Below are 19,459 nucleotides of genomic sequence, written 5' to 3'. Positions count from 1 at the left end.
TTTGAAACCTACAGACAGAGTGCCCTGAGCCATTTAACATGTGTTGATTCAGTGTCCACTCTACCTGACAGGTTTATTATGGGTGGCCTACTCCTGAGAACTGGTAGGAGGCTCCAATGAGCACAGAACAGCCCACTCCATGTACCCATATTCCTGCTGTGCTTCCAATGCCTGACCCACGGATGGATGTCTTGTCATGCTGAGCTAGAGACCTAGTGGGTCACAAAATCAGTTCAGAAAGTTAAGAAAAGCATTGAAATAGGTGTGAGCCAGTGGCACAATCATTTAAAAAGCACACACATATAAATAAAATATTCAAGGGGCATTATCTTTTTAATTTAGTTTCAGATACACACTTGTAGATATACATATCTATGTGTGCACTGGGCTGCAACGTGAAATGCATTTCTAACTGGTTTTGCGGTCAAAAGGTTTAAGTCACTGCCCTAAAGAAACTTATACACGTACCATAGGACAGCTGGTCAATGATGTTTACAGCCAACACTGTAATAGCAAAAACCTGAAGAAAAAAAAAAAAAAATGGCTTCCCTGGTGGCGCAGTGGTTGAGAGTCCACCTGCCGATGCAGGGGACACGGGTTCGTGCCCCAGTCCAGGAAGATCCTACATGCCGCGGAGTGGCTGGGCCCGTGAGCCATGGCTGCTGAGCCTGCGCATCGGGAGCCTGTGCTCCACAATGGGAGAGGCCACAACAGTCAGAGGGCCGCGTACCGCAAAACAAAAACAAACAAAAACCTGGCAACCACCTCAGTGTTCTCCAATAGTAGAATAAATTGTGGTAGAATCATACAGCCAGGAAGATGAATAAAGTACAGCTAAACATAACAAATGGATTGATTTTAAGAATATAACAAGTAGGAAAAGAGTACAAATAAAGCTTAAAGCCATGAAAAACTAAATGTTATATTGTTTAGCGATAGATATAAGAATTTAAAAACTTTTAAAAGAGAGTAATTGCTTGCTTATCAGTTATATCTATGGGAGGAGGTAGGGGCATAGAATTAGAGAGGAGAACACAGGGGAGTTCAAATCTAATAATAATGTTCTTTAAATGTGGGTGTCTGTTACTGAATTTTTAAAAATAATTTGAGCAGACACAGTATAGAAAGAGGAAACATTGCTCAATTTACTCTACGAGGCAAGTATTATCCTCATGCCAAAATTAGACAACAACCATTTGATAAAGGTAAATTAAAGGCCACCTTACTCATTACTACAAATGCAGAAATTCCAAATATCAGCAAATCAAGCATAGCAGCTTATATCACAAAACCACGATTAAATGCAAAATCTGTGTTAATGCCTTTGTAAAAGAGAACAAATTGGTTTTTGATAAACTAAAACACATCACAATGCTCCCACATGTAAAATGAAACAAAGGTTCTGAATCACTATCATTCAAACCTTCTATAGGTCTAAATTTGATAATGAAAAAAATAATAGCATAAGCACCTTAAGTACCAAGAAATAGTTCCAAAAAATATTAGGGCACAGGAATTCAGCTAGAGACAATGGAAGGGATAGGTGTAAGGGACTGCTAGTTTGTTTTTTTAAATTTTTTTTTTGGCTGCACCTCGTGGCTTGTGGGATCTTAGCTTCCCAACCAGGGACTGAACCCGGGCCCTCAGCAGTGAAAGCACAGAGTCCTAAACACAGACCGCCAGGGAATTCCCAGGACTGTTGGTTTTTACTGTTAGTCTTGTAGAACTATTTGAAGTATATACACACACACACACAACACACACATAAGTGTGGCTGATTATATATACATATGTAGTTCTTTGACTAAAATTGAAAAAAGAAGAAAAAACTTCCAAGGATAATAAAGACGGGCTTGACTCTAACACAGTCCACCTCTCCTCTCATCAGGTCTGAACAGGAGGCCAGTGCTGGGCTGCCTCAACATCCTCCACACCCTCAACACAGTCCTGCCCTGGTGCCTGCTTGCACCTCTGCCTAAAATGCAAATCCTGTCAAAGCTGATTTAACCCCCCCACCCCACCCCACCCCACCCCACCCCTGCCCAAATCCATCTCAATCCTTCCTCTTTAAAATTATTCTTGTTGACCCTGAGCCAGGAAGAACTTACTTTCTTTAGGGCCTTTTGTATCACATAGTATCTTCCTGTTCTCCCTGCAAGGTCAGTGTTTGGCTACAACCAAGTAAGGCCCTTTAGTGAAGGATCTAACTAAAATTTGTATACCCTACAACTGCCATACCTGGTATAATCTCACAATATACTTTTCTTGCCTGAAAATATTTGCAATCATCCCTTCCTCCTCCTCCAAGAAAGAAATATTCTCCCAAAATTTGCTAAATAAAGCACTTCCATCAAATTGTAATTTAAAAATTTTAATTTTCCTTTAATAAGTTGGAAACGTCTATTAAAAAGAGCTATGAATCATGCCACTTAAAGCAGTATTAACCAAACACTTTAAAAGGCAGGCATTATCCGGGTGGCAGTTTTAAAACCAGACTAATTCAGACAAAAAAGCTGGGGTGGGGAAAAGCTTTATTAAGAAAGTGATATAACTTTATAGAACAAACAGTAATATAAACTAAATCCAACGACTGTATTTTTTAAAGCAGGCCTGGTAACAATTTCATCACTTACTCTTTGTATGATGCTGCTCAAGCATTAGCAAGCCCACTAATCCCCTCAGCAGAACAAATGACATTCCCTCTAACCCAAAATTTCTTTACGCTGAGCAACCTTTTCATCTCTCTGAGATCTCAGACTTACATCCTAAACACCCAGGGAGTTTATTTAAAAAGAAAAGATTAGTTCAACAAATATTTGAGCTTCTACATCTAACCTCTGGTGATACAGCAGTGCACAAAACAGGCAAAGTCTTGCCCTCATGGAGCTTCTGCTTGTGGGGGTGTGTTGGGGGTGCGATGGGAAAGGAGGTTGGGGAGAAAATAAGTAAAATATAGTATGTATATGGATATATCACGTGGTGGTAATGTATAGAGAAAAGTCAGGAAGTGCACTGTGAGTAGAGGTTTTGATTTGAATTAGGATATTCGGGGAAGGCCCTACTAAGAAGGTGACATCTTAGTCTTTCCTGACATCTTTATCAGAAGAGAAACAGCAGGAGGCCAATTAGGGGTGGGGGCGGGGATCATCTCACGTAGGGCCTTGTAAGGATGTGGGATTTTACACTAGGAGATACAGAATGGGGGGGAAGGTTAAGCAGTAACATGATCTGACTTCAGTTTTCAGTCCTGCCCGCCCCCATAATGGACAGCAGGGTGCATGAGTGGACGCAGTCCCAGTAAGCAGGTTACTTTCATAATCCACCTGAGAAACGATGTGGCTTAGTGGAGAGTGACAACAGTAAAGGATTCAGGATATATTTCGAAGACAGAATCAACATGATTCTGATTTTGTCTGACTGGATTTGGGTATGAGATAAAGAACAGAATCATGAAAGACTCCAGGGATCTGGCCTCAGAAACTGGAAAGAAAGTTGTCATTTATACTGAAATCAGGAAGTCTATAGGAAGAATAGGTGTTGATAGATAGATATAAAAGTTTAGAGGTCAGGGGAAAGGCTTGAGTTGGGATATACAAAGGTAGGAAAAGGCACAGAACTGGATGAGATCACCAAGAAAGTTGGTGTAGATAGAGAAGAGGTCTAGGGCGGCCACCTTCACCCACAGGATGACTCAATACATCTGGGTTAGGGCCCAGTCATCTGAATTTTTAAACAAGCTTCCCAAGTGACTGTGGTATAACTTCAAAATTTGAAAAATTCCACTAACAAATGTTAAGATAATTCTACTACTTTTTTTCTAACAATCCATGAAAATTTTTCATGAAAAACAAATACCTATCATAAATTAGACCATTAACTCCAAATTCCTTTAATTTCTTTCTGTTTTCAGGATCATTGGTATCATCACCCCAGCAGAATATGACCAGTCCCTTAGCTTTTGCCTCTTGAATATAGGATGGGTTTCTGAGAAGGTCTTCAGTATGTGCATTTATCCCCTAAAAGAAGAAAGATAAGTTACTCATGAAAGAGAAACTTATTATATGTATAAAATACATAACTAATAAGAACCTGCTGCAAAGCAGAATGGACAGGGAAAGAAAATGTTAGAATTTTTTCTTCCAATTTATGCGATCAAACAAGTTTACAGTCTAACCATTTTAGATGATTCATAAAACCCACTCAGAAAACTAAACTACAAAACGTACTTAACCTAGGCCTGCAAGAAAATCTTTGTTGGTGGTGATCATTTAACTGCTTTTCAGTCTGAGATTTAATATCCTCATTTTAAGTAGAGCTACCTGCTCATTATACATAGGTCAAAACTAAACAAGTAGATGTTAAATTAATATATAACTTTATTTACTAGTGCTCTAAAACATTTTTAAAAAACAAATATTAAAATATTCAACCACAGCTTACCAGTAGATTTTCAAACTGTGCAAAGCTCATTGCAATGGGGGTTGTCCGAGATCTGAGGTCCATGAGTTCAGGGTAAATATCAGATTTCCCCTGAGTCAAAAATAATATGGGATATTTGTTCTGCTTTTGCCGAACCCTAAAAAAGACAGTTTAAAAACTACTTTTCATTGGGGAGATAACCATAACATATTGTTTTGAAATTTTAGAAAATACTAAAAATATAAAGAAACAAAATTTTAAAAGCATACTCATTACTGAGATATAACCACCATTAATGTGTATTGCCTTTTAGTCAAAAAAAGAGAAATTTAAATTATTCTATACAAGAGTTAAAATATTCTCAGAAATGGGCAAAAAGAAATCCCTTGAGGGCTTACAATTTGGTAAGGAGGATATTATACATCTGTAAAATGAAACACAAGGCATGAGGTGCTATAACCCAGCGGGTGTGGAGGCCATCCCAGTAGAGAATATATACAATGGGACTGAGAAGACAAATCAAGGGTGGGAACTTGATTTGTCTGGGAACTTCCCCACCTCCAACTACAATCTCTGTGCCCTTAGTCCTAGCTACAGTCTAAGCATATAGGAGAAAAAAACTGAATTACTCACATTGTGCAAATATCTGCATCAAATGAAGAAAATACTATTCTCCTCTTCCCAGAATTTTCTAAGACAGTTTTTAAAATTATATCCAAAAACAGATTCATGTCAAAATATGTTGATAAGTTACCATCCCATATTCCATCCTATATGGAAGAATAGGAAAACAAAAGTCATTAAATACCTTAGAATCACAGTGCTAGGAAAAATTCTCGAGAACATTTAGTCCAACTCTTATTTTACAGATGAGAAAGCAAAGGCCTGTGTGAATTATTATCATAATTAGGTATAGAGACACTTATATACAAAGCAATTATAACATCAAAAGATTTTTGCTTTAATAAGGTTAACAAAATAAAAACTAAAACTCTGGAAATTTGAAATCTACCATGACTTTAAAATATTTTTATGCAATCTTCATAAACTATAAGTGGACAAAAAGACTCCACTTCGTTTGCTAACTCACTACCCCAAAAACCCTGGTAATTAAGAATTACCAGTTAAAAATCTCATTCTTTGAGTCTTAGGCATATCAAGTGCCCTCAATAAATAATAAAAATAATTTTCTAATTATAGCTAAGATACCAAGAGCCCTGTTGATATTCAAATATTAAAAATTTTAAGTATTAGTCATTACAGTAATTCTAAAAGTTCTGAAAACTAAAAATCACCTACTAGAAAAAGCATGGTTGTGCACTTGCATGTTATGTTAGCCAGGACCGGCTTATCATAAATAGCTACATAGAAGACATGCTTTAAGGGCAGTTATAGATTATTCTGACCAGAACAAATACCAGGATTGCCCAATCATGATGCCTGGATTAACTACTTCCAATGTCCCCCCACCCCAATCAGCCCTCTTACCATGCAGCCTTATCCATTTACACATATCCCCATCTGATACATCCAAGTTGTTTTCCTCGACTAGAAGACTGTTAAGTTTCAGGAAGGCAAGGCTTTATTCTGTTTTCTTCACTATGTAAGCACAGAGCTCAGAAAATGCCTGGCGCATAGCAGCTTTTCAATAATTATTGAACAAAAGAATGACTAAATTTCAGAGTGATTTAAAACATGTCTGCAGAAACTTCTTTTCCTGATTAATTATTACTAGCTACTGCCACTTAACAGAAAACTGCTTAGGCACTTATTTAAGGTATATATTGAGACAGGGGGTTAAAAAAAAAAAACCCAAAACTAATCAGAGTTATAAAGTTCTGACTGGCCACAGTTCTCACTGTTCACTTTATAAGTGTGCCCAGAAACCATCCATATTAATGTGCACATGAGACACATGTAAATTAGAATTTCTACTATAATACATTCATCACTACTTTTAAGAACTTAAATATTAGTGTAAGTGTAAGATATGGTTTACTTCAAAGTTCCAACAAGCACTGTGCTTGCTGGAAGAAGCCACAATTTCAGTTTCATTTATTCCATTAAAACAAAGACAGGAATGAATGCATTTAAAGAAACAGGGGAGAGAGGAACGAAGAGTGTGCCACATGGAAAATGACTTACCCTTTGTTGGCAGATCCATTTTATTTCTATGTTAAACCCTACATCTTCTGGCAAAGACTCTAAAACCTAGAGTTGTGTTTGTTGGTGGTAAATTTTGTTTCATTTTTGGTGAGATGAATGGTAGAATAAGAAGGAAAAAAGAAAAATGGATTAATTACAAAAAGCAAACTATAAGAAAACATATCACTAGTAAGGATAAAGTGTTTTGTGCCTTCAGCAAAAACCACTATCTTTTCTTATACTCAAACTGACAACCTGGTTGATGATTAAGTTGAATAAGAAAGTCAAAAGAAATTAAATAGCAAAGGCAGTAGTCTTTAGCAATATCTGTGATAATCGATCACTACTAACCGCAAAGATGATCCTGACCTAAAATCCTTTTCACCATCACTACTGAACAGCTAAAGTGAGCAGTAATAAGATAGGCAGCCTCATGAATTTAAAAAGACATTTGTCACGTTTTCTGAATTGCATTCAGGTATGTCAGTCTACTTTACTAAGATATGGTTATATGAAAAACCATGATTTCTAGCTTGCTGTGAAGGTGGTGATGCTTAACACCACAGTGATAACCTCCTGGAAAGATGTTAACTCCAAATTAAAGAGGCTCATAAATAAATAAGTCTATATCTATATAAATTAACAAATAATATAGTGTCAATATATCTAAATTATCTAGAAACTTTGGACTTCCCTGGTGGCACAGTGGTTAAGAATCCGCCTGCCAATGCTGGGGACACGGGTTCGAGTCCTGGTCTGGGAAGATCCCACATGCCACGGAGCAACTAAGCCTGTGCGCCACAACTACTGAGCCTGCGTTCTAGAGCCCGTGAGCCACAACTGAGGCCCACGCGCCTAGAGTCTGTGGTCTGCAACAAGAGAAGCCACTGCAATGAGAAGCCCGCGCATCGCCATGAAGAGTAGCCCCCGCTCGCTGGAACTAGAGGAAGCCCACGCACAGCAACGAAGACCCAATGCAGCCAAAAATAAATAAAATAAATTTATTAAAAAATAAAAACTAAATTATCTACATACTTTGCAATAACACCACTTGGGCAGCATAACTAGAAAATCCAATCTAAAATATGAAGCTTGGGGCTTCCCTGGTGGCGCAGTGGTTGAGAGTCCGCCTGCCGATGCAGGGGACAAGGGTTCGTGCCCCGGTCCAGGAAGATCCCACATGCCGCAGAGCGGCTGGGCCTGTAAGCCATGGCCGCTGAGCCTGTGCGTCCGGAGCCTGTGCTCCGCAACGGGAGAGGCCACAACAGTGAGAGGCCCGTGTACCGCAAAAAAAAAAAAAAATGAAGCTTGGTTATTAACTTACAATCAGCTGGTTTAGTCAGTATTTCAAAGTGTAGAAATCACTTAACATGTATAATATATATGGTATTTAATTTTATAATAGCAAATAAAAGAATGCTAACAGAGTAAGAACACAGCCTGGGACTCTGGTGACCTGGGATCTAGCCCCTGCTGCATGAAAAGTACAGTACCTAAAACAGGTTGTACTCAATTTCCTATGGGGCTTTTTGACTTTCTCCAAATTTCTCCGATATGTTTAGCCTTATTTAGTTAACATACCTTCCACAATTTTACTGGACTAATGTAAAGTCAGAAAAATAAGGACAATAGTGTATATTAGTGTTGAGATTGGTATACATCAAATTTGCAGGATTCCCCTTTATACTAAGATTGCGTTTGGCCTTTCTTTGGATTCAAACTTTCTGATTAAATTATAGTGATGGCAAAGTGAATGAATAAATGTGTGTTTATTTGGCTAAATGAAAGTTGTCAAACCTTTGATAAACAATTTTTTAAAAGCCTGTTTTTCTGTTCTATGAAATCACAAGTCTAGAAATCATGGAATTTCTAAGAACCAAACTATTTCAGAATTTTGGACTAGAAGGAATGACTTAGCTGGGCTTCATAAATATCTGAAAATTTATACAAATCATGCTCTAAATTCACTAAGACAATGTCTATTTTAGGGGCTCTCTTGTAGCATCCTTTTTGGAGGGTGAATAATCATGATAAACTGAAATTACCTATTTTTGCCTAAGAAGTCTATTGTACCTGACACATCACCAGAAAAAGACAGTGGAGAAGAGAAAAAATTAGGAAATGGAGCCAGCAAGAAAATGAGAGTCAGCATGGCCAAAGAAGGTATCTGGTATTCACGCAGGCTTGCCTGACGCTGTCAAAGGAATTCCTCTATGAATTGGGTCTAGTTTTTAAATGTTCATGCCAGTTTTTGTTACACATTTTCAGAGTGAATACTTGAAATCTGTATTTCATTTTAAGTAACCAGGGTACTTATTTTCTTTGGTTGGGAAATTTCTCTCTAAAAGCTAAGGACCAGCCTTACATATTGTAAAAATGCCTCTCCCATCGTCACACTCCCCAACCCCTTTTCTGTGCCCTTTCCTTCCTGTTTATATACAGAAATATGTGAATTTCCTATTCTTACCAAATTAACCCAATGAGGTAGGAATTTTATTCAGTTGAGCAAATAAGTTTCTCAAAAAAAAAAAAAAAAGGCACCATAGGCACACTTCACAAGAATGTATCTTCTCTAAAAAGCATCAAACATAAGTTTACATTAATGTTGTCTTTTACACAGCCTTTTTAGTGCCCATTTAAAAGACCAAAATAAATTATTCAGATATAACAGAATAATGATAGCCTGCCCTAGTTTTCCTAAGGAACTTACCATCTTAAGAGAAGGAAATGGCTGATTTTCAGAAAAGGAATTTTCCTCCTCAACCACAGATTCTGAAAATTTAAATTACAAAAACTCAGTAGATAAATGCCATTTTATCACTAAGACCTTTTCCTAAATTCTGAAGGCAAAAAAAAAAAGATGTAGTTATGCGATCCTTTCATATATAGTATTTTTGAAGGCTCCTGTATTTATTAATTTTAACCATTAAAACCCCCATTTTCAAAATAAGCATCCTTTATGAAGACTGGTTTACAACATTTAGTAGGAACATCACAGTTTATGACCTCAACAGTGACTATTTTCTTATAAAAACTGTAATATAATTTTAAGAAAGGAGTCACAAGCAGTGATTTGTTATTTCTCAGTGAAATTAAGGGCTGTGTAATCTTGCTAATACTTCTACTTGAGATATCAAGTTAGAAATTAAGAGAATCTATAGGTACCATTACCATTTAATCCAAAATTGATTATGTCTCAAGGCGCACAAGAATTTTTTTCCAAAAGAGAAAAATTTTTATATCAAGATTAAAAAAAAAAATCACCCAGGAACAAACAAAAAGCAAAACAAAAATTACAACAAAAATAACCAACCCCAGTGCATTACAAATTCAAAAATTAAATCATGTAAAATTTTCCAGTCAAAAAATTAAAGGTAAAATTGATTTTACTATTAATAGTTATGAACTATTTACAAGCTTGTAAAGTCATATTTATGCTCTGAGAATAATCTTTGGAGTCTTTGGCACCTCAGTAATTTCTTCATAAAGGCATTCCAACTATCCTGTTATCCTAAATGCAGATTAACATCTAATGAGTACCTACTATAACCAGAGTACTGTAAATGTTTCAGGGAATATAAAAACATTTCCCCCACCCTTGAGAGGTTTACATCCTGGAGGCAGAGACAGGACATACAGGAAAATAAAGGGTTAAAAAAAGGACACACCAAGGCTAAAATGAATGTCACAGACTATTAAATTCTGTGGAAGTAGAAAGTAAAGTGGAATTACAAAGGGATTTTGTGGGTAGGACAAGCTTTGAGGAAACTGAGGCACAGAGTGGTTAAATAAAGTAACCGAGGTCACAGTTGGTAAATGCTAGAGCTGGTTTCAAATTCCTGGCTCTGGAGCCAGATTCTATACTTGATACATTCTGTACTTTGTAATGCTTAAGAATGTCTGGAAAAAGAGACCTCCCTGGTGGCACAGTGGCTAAGACTCCGTGCTCCCAATGCAGGGGGCCCGGGTTCGATCCCTGGTCAGGGAACTAGATCCCACATGCATGCTGCAAATAAGAGTTCGCATGCCACACTAAGGAGCCTGTGTGCCACAACTAAGGAGCCCACCTGCCACAACTTAGGAGCCCACATGCCACAACTAAGGAGCCGGCGAGCTGCAACTAAGGAGCCCACCAGCTGCAACTAAGACCCAAATTAATTAATTAAAAAAAAAGAATGGAAGGTACAAAATTATAAAGAATTTTTGATCATCAAGCTAAGAAAATTCATAAAAGTGAAAAATCATGCTTACTATACATGACATGTATGCATTTGGCAATTAATACATATAAAGCCTTCATGTCTATAAAATTACATTTATATAACCCAGTATTATATTAAAGTCACCAAGAGTAAGTTAAAATGGATAAGGAAATTCATGATGCTAATTATGAAATGAAAACAGTGTTTTCACATTGATACATACCTTTCAGTTCTTTAGATTTTAGCGCAGTCACATGAGTGAGCTAGAAAACACACACACACACACACACACAAAATGTAATCAGAAAAAAAAGACCTTAGTTTATGAAGATATGGTTAATAGAACTATAACTTGAAAAGCTAGCAAGTTAGGAGAAATTATAAAATGTAGAATCATCAGTTTAATAAGAATAAGCACTTACCACTGTACATATTTTATATTTACATACATATGCATAAGATCATGATCAAATACCCAAGTAGGGGAGAATATAAAAATTATTAGGTTAGGAAACTGTTTATGCTCAATCAACCAATAATTTAGGTATCTAATGAGAATAAGAAGAGGGATCATGTAAAATTACATAGTAAAATACAGGAGGATCTTAGATAGTAGCATAGCTATAAAAATCAACAATAGCACAGAAGGCTAAGTATAAAATAAAAAAGAGCTAAAGCAGACCAGAGACAACCTAAGATTATGGCTAGCCCCTATGGCCTATAAGACTTGTAGCCCATCTCCTTCAAAAAAGCAAAAAAAAGATGGGGTCCATAGAAACTGTTAAAGAAGACAGATGGATGAGCACGAACCCATTCTTCCTAACAGAACAGGAAACCAAAGCACAGACTCAATACCTGCTGTATATATCTAGTCATCCCCATGCACAAAGAGAACATTACTATATACAAACAAGTACAAATACTCCTAAAACTAAAAGATAATTTACGTTTTACATTATTATTACTACCTTTAACAACTGGAGTTGGTCAAAGGTTAATTCTTTTACTGGAATTTCAAATAATTCAACTGGATCAGCATCAAATTTCTAAAAGAGAGAGAAAATTGGGCCCCACATTATTACTCTAAACTGGCCTAATATCTCAATTTACTGATGAGAATAACAGCTTGGTGGCCACAGTGAGCCCATGCTACCGAACACCACCTCCCAGCTCTTAAATTCTGGCTTTTGTTTTTAATGTAGGTGGGAGTGCCTGGAAGAAAACAGCTGGGAAGAAGCTGTAGCACTAAAGACACACTGAGAACCAAGCCACAAGTCAGTCATTTCCCCTATTTCCTGTCATGCTGTATACATTTTGTTTGACACATATCCATGCTACAGGACTAGGAAATCAACAGGCATGCAGGATCTAACTAAGGATTAGTTTCTATCAGTAAGTTTCTAAACCTTTTAAACTGAAGTTTGGTTAAAAATAGCCACAGAAATCAACTGTCATGAAAAAATCGTCTGGTTAGCTGTAAGTAGTAATATTTAATAGGAACCCTAACCTATTTTAAATGCTTTCCCAAGGAGCAAATCTGTTTTATTAGATTTTAATATCATATCAAATGTCACACTGTTTAGGCACTTCTATCTTAAGAAAATGAGTTAATGTACCACCAATAAATCATCAATCCAACAAATATATTAAAATCCGTTACATTTATATTCATTCATGTATATATAGTATGAGGCTATATATGTATAAATTTCTTCTGGAAGGACACACAAGAAACTATTAAGAGAAGGGAGTACCACCAAGGAGAAAAAGTAAAGGAAGATTTACTTTTCATTTCATAATCTTCTGAACTACTTATAATTTTATAAATGAACATAAATTGGTTTTTTAAGGAAAATACCAACTTAAAAATTAATACTAAAAAATATATAATTTATTGCTTTCATTCCGCAATTAACTGAACCAGGTTCAACTTAAGAGCAGGACGAATTCTGGTGAAAACTGGGGATCAGTTATACTCTTCAATTAGCCCTCATGGATTTTTAGAAATTACAGCTAGAGTCATTAATCTCAATCTTGATTAGTGAGTTCCTTCACCACTCCATTCCTTCTCATTTCGCTTTGCATTAACATTTCCCCACAGCAAAAACAACCTGCCCCAATTCTATTAAGTAATTCTACTTCTGTCATCTAAATAGGTGCATCTCGGAAATTCCCGGGAGGTCCAGTGGTTAGGACTCAGTGCTCTCCACTGCCAAGAGCCCAGGCTGAATCCCTGGTCAGGGAACTAAGATCCCACAAGCCATGCAGCGTGGCCCCCCAAAAATAAATAAATTTAAACAAATAAATAAATAAATTTAAACAAACAAATAGGTGCATCACCTTCCTTCCTTCTCCTAATACCCTTTCACAGAAAGGGAAGGGTCCTTTTCTATAAATGATAATAATCCAAACTGATACGACTGTTTAGAATCCACTAGCAGGCAGAGCTAGGTGCCTTGTCATAGGTGCCTTGCATACTACACCATGCAGTGTCTGATACATGTTAGCAAATCAAACTTTATTTATCTTGAAGTATACTTAATTTACAATATTGTGTTACTTTCAGGTGTACAGAAAAGTGATTGTTATACTTTTATATATGTGTGTATACATATATAAGTAATTATATATCTATTCTTTTTCAGATTCTTTTCCGTTACAGGTTATAAGATATTGAATATTGTTCCCTATGCTGTACAATAGGACCTTGTTTATCTATTTTATATATAGTAGTTTGTATCTGCTAATTCCAAACTCTTGATTTATACCTCAACCACCCCTTTTCCCCTTTGGTAACCATAACTTTGTTTTCTAAGTCTGTTTCTGTTTTGTAAATAAGTTCATTTGTGTCATATTTTAGGTTATACATGTAAGTGATATCATATGGTATTTGTCTTTATTTTTCTAACTTACTTCAATTAGTATGATAATCTCTAGGTCCATTCATGTCACTATAAATGGCATTATTTTATTCTTTTTTATGGCTGAGTAGTATTCCATTGTATGTGTGCATATCTTTACACATTCATCTGTATCCATTCATCTGTCAATGGACATTTAGCCATGTCTTGGCTATTGTGAAGAGTGCTGCAATGAACACTGGGGTGCATGTATTTTTTTGAATTATAGTTTTCTCCAGAAATCCCAGGATTGGGATTGCAGGATCATATAGTAACTTAATTTTTTAGTTTTTTGAGGAACCTCCATACTGGCTGCACCAATTTACCTCCCACCAACAGTGTAGGAAGGTTCCCTTTTCTCCATACCCTCTCCAGCATTTATTATTTTTAGACTTTTTGATGACGGCCATTCTGATTGGTGTGAGGTGATAACCTCATTGCAGTTTTGATTTGTGTTTCTCTAGCAATTAGAGATACTGAGCATCTTTTCATGTGCCTGCTGGCCATCTGTATGTCTTCCTTGGAGAAATGTCTATTTAGTTCTGCCCACTTTTTGATCGGGATGTTTGTTTTTTGATATTAAGCTGTATGAGCTCTTTGTATATTTTGGAAATTAATCCCTTGTCAGTAGCATCATTTGCAAATATTTTCTCCCAGTCAGTAGGCTGTCTTTTTGTTTTGTTTATGGTTTCCTTTGCTGTGCAAGAGCTTTAAAGTTTAATTAGGTCCCGTTTATTTTTGTTTTTATTTCCATTACTCTAGGATACAGAGCCAAAAAAATATTGCTGCAATTTATGTCAAACATTCTGCCTATGTTTTCCTCTAAGAGTTTTATAGTATCTGGTCTTACATTTAGGTCTTTAATCCAATTTGAGTTTATTCTTATATATGGTGTTAGAGAATGTTCTAATTCATTCTTCCACACGCAGCTGTCAAGTTTTCCCAGCCTTAACTTTAGATCAACACAACAGAAAATGATACCCAACACAGTTTTAAAGAAAATGCCAAAGAAAAGGGTTTTAAAGGACCCTCCTAGTTTAAGTCCCTGAGAAATCACTTGGTTAACTTGTATACTGAAGTCCAGATGCTATATAATTATTACAATTATTTCCGTACAACAGTAATTATAATTTTAAAGAAATTATATGCTTTTTAAATCTCCTTATGGACTTTCTCCCCTATCATGCCCTCTTTTCCATTCTCACTGTCTCTACTCCAGTTCTGGCTTGTCTTAAGGTTTGGCCCACATTTCCACTCCCCTTGTCTCTAGTCTCTGTTCTCTTAAGTTGTCCTTACATCAGGTATCAAAATATTCATCTGAAAGTTTACTTCTAAAACATTTCCCTACTTGGTTCAAAAGTCTTTCAAAAGAAGTCCCTAGCTCCTAAGTCTAAACCCCTGAGGCTCTCCACTATCTGGCTCCAAAGCACTTCTCCAATTTTATTTTTCACTGTGGCTCTTCCCACTAGTCAAATCATATAAGCTTATTAACTTGAGAAAAAGCTTGAAGCAAAAAGAGAAAGGAGCCTGAAGACAAACACTCTGATAGCTTCCTTTCCTACCTCAACAGAGGGACAGTGGCAGAAGGATACAGAAACCACGTGTAATATCCTTTTTGTTAAATAACATTAAAAAAAGAAAATTCAGCCATACAGAGAAAATACTCTAGAAAATTAATTCCTGACTCCTCCCTCTCTCTTGATGTTGCAGGAAGGAGCTTGAGAGAGGAAAGAACTGGCAGTAATTCCCTAAGAAAATGAACTAACCAACTCTATTAAATAAATAATTAAATATATAGTCATCCATCAGTATCTGCAGGGGATTGGTTCCAGGACTCTTCACAGATACCAAAATCTACAGATGCTCATGTCCCTTATGTAAAATGGCACAGTATGTGTATACAAAACTCCCTAGTTTTAAAACCTATTGTCTAACTGTAAGAGTTTAAAATAAAGGAATTTCTACATACCTTTTTCATAGTCAAACAACAGGTCAGATCATGATACACTACAGGCACAAAATCTTTTGACAGATGTACATCAAATTCTACAAAGGCTGCACCCTGACAGAAATAAAAGAAACAAGTATTTGAAAAATGTTATCTGGCCCACGATACATCTAAAACTATAAGAACATGAGAAATTTATTGTTCACCATAAAATTACAGACTTGTACACACAAAACTTCTTCATGAATCATTTAATGCTATACTTCAAGCTTTTCCTAAAAGGTAATTTCTTCTTTTAAAACAACTATAATTTCTTTTTTGCAATAGCACACCAATTTTTTCCTGGCAAAAAAATGGGTTCTGATCCTACTCGAACACACCCTGGGGCCCTTCTGTGGCAGTGGACAGCCTCCACCAGTGTCACCTCTGCTATTGCTATTAGCAGAAATGGCGCCTGGAGCATGGCTACCTCGCACCTCATTGCCCCTACACACCTCAGATGGACAGGGGAACCTCAACGGTGAGGTGGGAACAAGAATAAGCTTCAGTCTCTTAGCTCTGCTCCTTGGTGCACTTGAGCAGTACACTTTACAACCTTTCTTAATAAAACCTCAATAATCAGATTAAAGAGGAAACTGTAACTTCTGCTGAAAAGAAAGAGAAAGCAGAAATGGGCAACAAGAATGATGCATATGCCAAATTTCCTAATAGAAGCCTAAACAGAAGAAAGGTGGACACAAATTAGACTTAAGTCAGATCCATCATGACATATGAATTAATCCAAATAAAGGCTGAGAACATAAACTGACATACAAATTTGTGCATTCACTAAAAGAAAGCCAGCTGGGATCAAAGAATACAAGGTTTGAGGATTCTGTAATGTGTCTATGGCCCAGACAAGTGCTGTATAAGAATGGATGGACACGTTTCCATCCCTTACCCTAGCTTTAGGTCAAGGACGATGCTCAACTTTTCAGTACATATGGATCAGAGACTAGAACAAAAGGAGCCTACTTCCTCAATGACTTCTGAAGCAGGAAATAAGCTTAGCTCCTTCTATTGTCAACAAGGCAATGACAGAAATCATTTTTACCAAAGAGAACAAACCCTATGTCCCCTAAATAGTTACAATGATTAAAAGAAATTATAGCTTTCCAGTTTAAAAGTTTAATTTTACATGATCACCATCCTTTAGAAAGATAAATTTACTAAGAGGTAAAACTTGATCTCAAAATTCATGTGTAAGGGACTTCCCTGGCAATCCAGTAGTTAAGACTCCACGCTTCCATTGCAGGGGTGCAGGTTCGATCCCTGGTCAGGGAACTAATCCCGCATGCCATGCAGTGCAGCCAAAAATTTAAAAAAAAAGAAAAAATTCATGTGTGAGCAAGCTTTAAGAAATAAGCCAATAATAACCAAAATCTCTTCAAAGATGTCTTTAACATTAAAATCAAACCAGATTTTCATAACTAACATAAGATCCATAAAAGTACAAAGGGTTTCAACAGAAGAAAAGAGCTTAATGAAATCCTCTCTCAAAAAGCAGAGACCCTAGGGCTCCCCTGGTGGTGCAGTGGTTGAAAGTCCGCCTGCCGATGCAGGGGACACGGGTTCATGCCCCGGTCTGGGAAGATCCCACATGCCGTGGAGCGGCTAGGCCCGTGAGCCATGGCCGCTGGGCCTGCACGTCCGGAGCCTGTGCTCCGCAACGGGAGAGGCCACAACAGTGAGAGGTCCGCGTACCGCAAACAAAACAAAATAAAACAAAAAAGCAGAGACCCTAAAAATTCTTTATCAGGGATCTTCATATGTTGACAGCTAATAAAACCACGCTTAGATTACTTAGCTACAATGAACTAAAACTCGTTCCAAATAATGACCTACAGCACAACATACTCACAGATTTAATATCCTTTCAATACAAAGACAGAACTATCCACTATTAACATTTTTAAATATCAAAATAATTATGATAATCAATCTAATATGTCATGAAATATAAAATGCATCATTATTTTATATACCACTAAGAGGGAGAAAAACAATGCCAATCAAACCATGACAAGCTAAAACAGCTGTAAAACTATCCCAATTTTAGAGATATTAAAATATGAAAAAAGTATGTCTTAGAATAGATGTTTGCTCATATAAGTGATAAAGTTAAACATATGACAAATCAAATATATTTGGTGAACTATTTTAAAAAAGGCTAAGTTTAAGGCATGTGGAGGACACTGGAAAAACAAAATAAAATGAGATGTTCCTCCATTTTTCCCTTAGTTTAACTTGAGAACATGAGGCTTAACTTGAGGTACAGTGGAATGTGGGGGGAAATAATGCAGGTTCTTGATTAAAAATGTCAAGTTTCAGGTGCTGAAAAAACTAAAAGCTGAAAAAAGAAAAAAGGACTATCTCTGAATAATTACATAAAAGGAGTTAAGAAATTCAACATAATCAAGTTGGTATACAGGATGCAAACTGACAGACTTCAAAAAGTGTTACATAAAATCACTATCAGGGCTTCCCTGGTGGTGCAGTGGTTGAGGGTCCGCCTGCCGATGCAGGGGACACGCGTTTGTGCCCCGGTCCAGGAAGATCCCACATGCCACGGAGCGGCTGGGCCCATGAGCCATGGCCGCTGAGCCTGCGTGTCCGGAGCCTGTGCTCCGCAACGGGAAAGGCCGCAACAGTGAGAGGCCCGCATACCGCAAAAAAAAAAAAAAAAAAAAAAAAAAAAATCACTATCAAATCCTTCTGTAAACATTATTTCCAAAGTGAGTATCTAAATAAGCATAGTAATTCAATTGATGAAATGCAGTGCTTAATGGGGAATGTTTTTCATGCCTCAAACACTTAAAATGTTATCTCAAAAAAAAAGGATGCTTAAAAAACAAACAAATGGGACAGAATTAAACTTAAAAGCTTTTGCACAGCAAAGCAAACAATCAATGAAACGAAAAGACAACCTACTGAATGGGAGAAAATATTTGCACGTGATTATGACTCATAAGGAGTTAATATCCAACATATATAAAAAGCTTATGCAACTCAACATCAAAAAAACAAACCACCCAAGTAAAAAACTGGCAGAAGAAATGAACTGACATTTTTCCAAAGAGGAAATGCAGATGGCCAACAGGCACATGAAAAGATGCTCAGGGACTTCCCTGGTGACGCAGTGGATAAGACTCCGTGCTCCCAATGAAGGGGGCCCAGGTTCGATCCCTGGTCAGAGAACTAGATCCCATATGCATGCCACAACTAAGAGTTCGCATGCCACAACTAAGGAGCCTGCCTACTGCAACTAAGACCTAGTGCAACCAAATAAATAAATATATATATTTTTTAAAAAAAGATGCTCAGCATCGCTAATCACTAGGGAAATGCAAATCAAAACTACAATGAGTTATCACCTCACAACTGTCAGAATGGCTATCATCAAAAAGAACACAAATACAAATGTTGGAAAGGATGTAAAGAAAAGGGAGCCCTCCTACACTGTTGATGGGAATGTAAACTGGTGTAGCCACTGTGGCAAACAGTATGGAGGTTTTTCAAAAAATTAAAAAGAGAACTACTATATGATCCGGCAATTCCACTCCAGAGTATACAAAGAAAACAAAAACACTAATTTGAAAAGGCATATGCACTCCAATGTTCACAGCACATTAGTTACAACTGCCAAGATATGGGAGCAACCTAAGTGAATGGATAAAGAAGGGGTGTGTGCGCGCACGCGCGCGCACACACACACACACACACACAATGGAATACTGCTCAACCATAGAAAAAGGGTGACATTTTGCCATTTGTAATAACATGGATGGACTTGGAGGGTATTATGC

The 19,459-nt window shown here is 36.9% G+C and overlaps 1 protein-coding gene across 2 annotated transcripts in view; it reads right to left on the bottom strand.

Moving 5' to 3' along the window:
* The window catches only part of GPCPD1 (glycerophosphocholine phosphodiesterase 1), a 63,074-nt gene that overhangs the window by 12,046 nt on the left and 31,569 nt on the right, over positions 1-19,459 (bottom strand). Inside the window, exons 12-19 of one of the 2 annotated variants that reach the window (XM_022556519.2) lie at positions 15,636-15,728; positions 11,735-11,812; positions 10,990-11,029; positions 9,275-9,336; positions 6,565-6,630; positions 5,053-5,189; positions 4,441-4,576; positions 3,856-4,016 (exon numbers count right to left, since the gene is read on the bottom strand). In XM_022556519.2, the coding sequence (XP_022412227.1) occupies positions 3,856-4,016; positions 4,441-4,576; positions 5,053-5,189; positions 6,565-6,630; positions 9,275-9,336; positions 10,990-11,029; positions 11,735-11,812; positions 15,636-15,728 (773 nt within the window). The remainder of the gene's footprint in view (positions 1-3,855; positions 4,017-4,440; positions 4,577-5,052; positions 5,190-6,564; positions 6,631-9,274; positions 9,337-10,989; positions 11,030-11,734; positions 11,813-15,635; positions 15,729-19,459) is intronic. The other variant, XM_022556520.2, reaches the window with a different exon arrangement.

The sequence above is a fragment of the Delphinapterus leucas genome, chromosome 15 (assembly GCF_059928025.1).
Source record: "Delphinapterus leucas isolate spDelLeu-1000000601 "Yukka" chromosome 15, BTC_Dleu_Yukka2, whole genome shotgun sequence".
NCBI lineage: Eukaryota > Metazoa > Chordata > Mammalia > Artiodactyla > Monodontidae > Delphinapterus > Delphinapterus leucas.
This window is presented reverse-complemented; position numbering and strand designations above follow the sequence as displayed.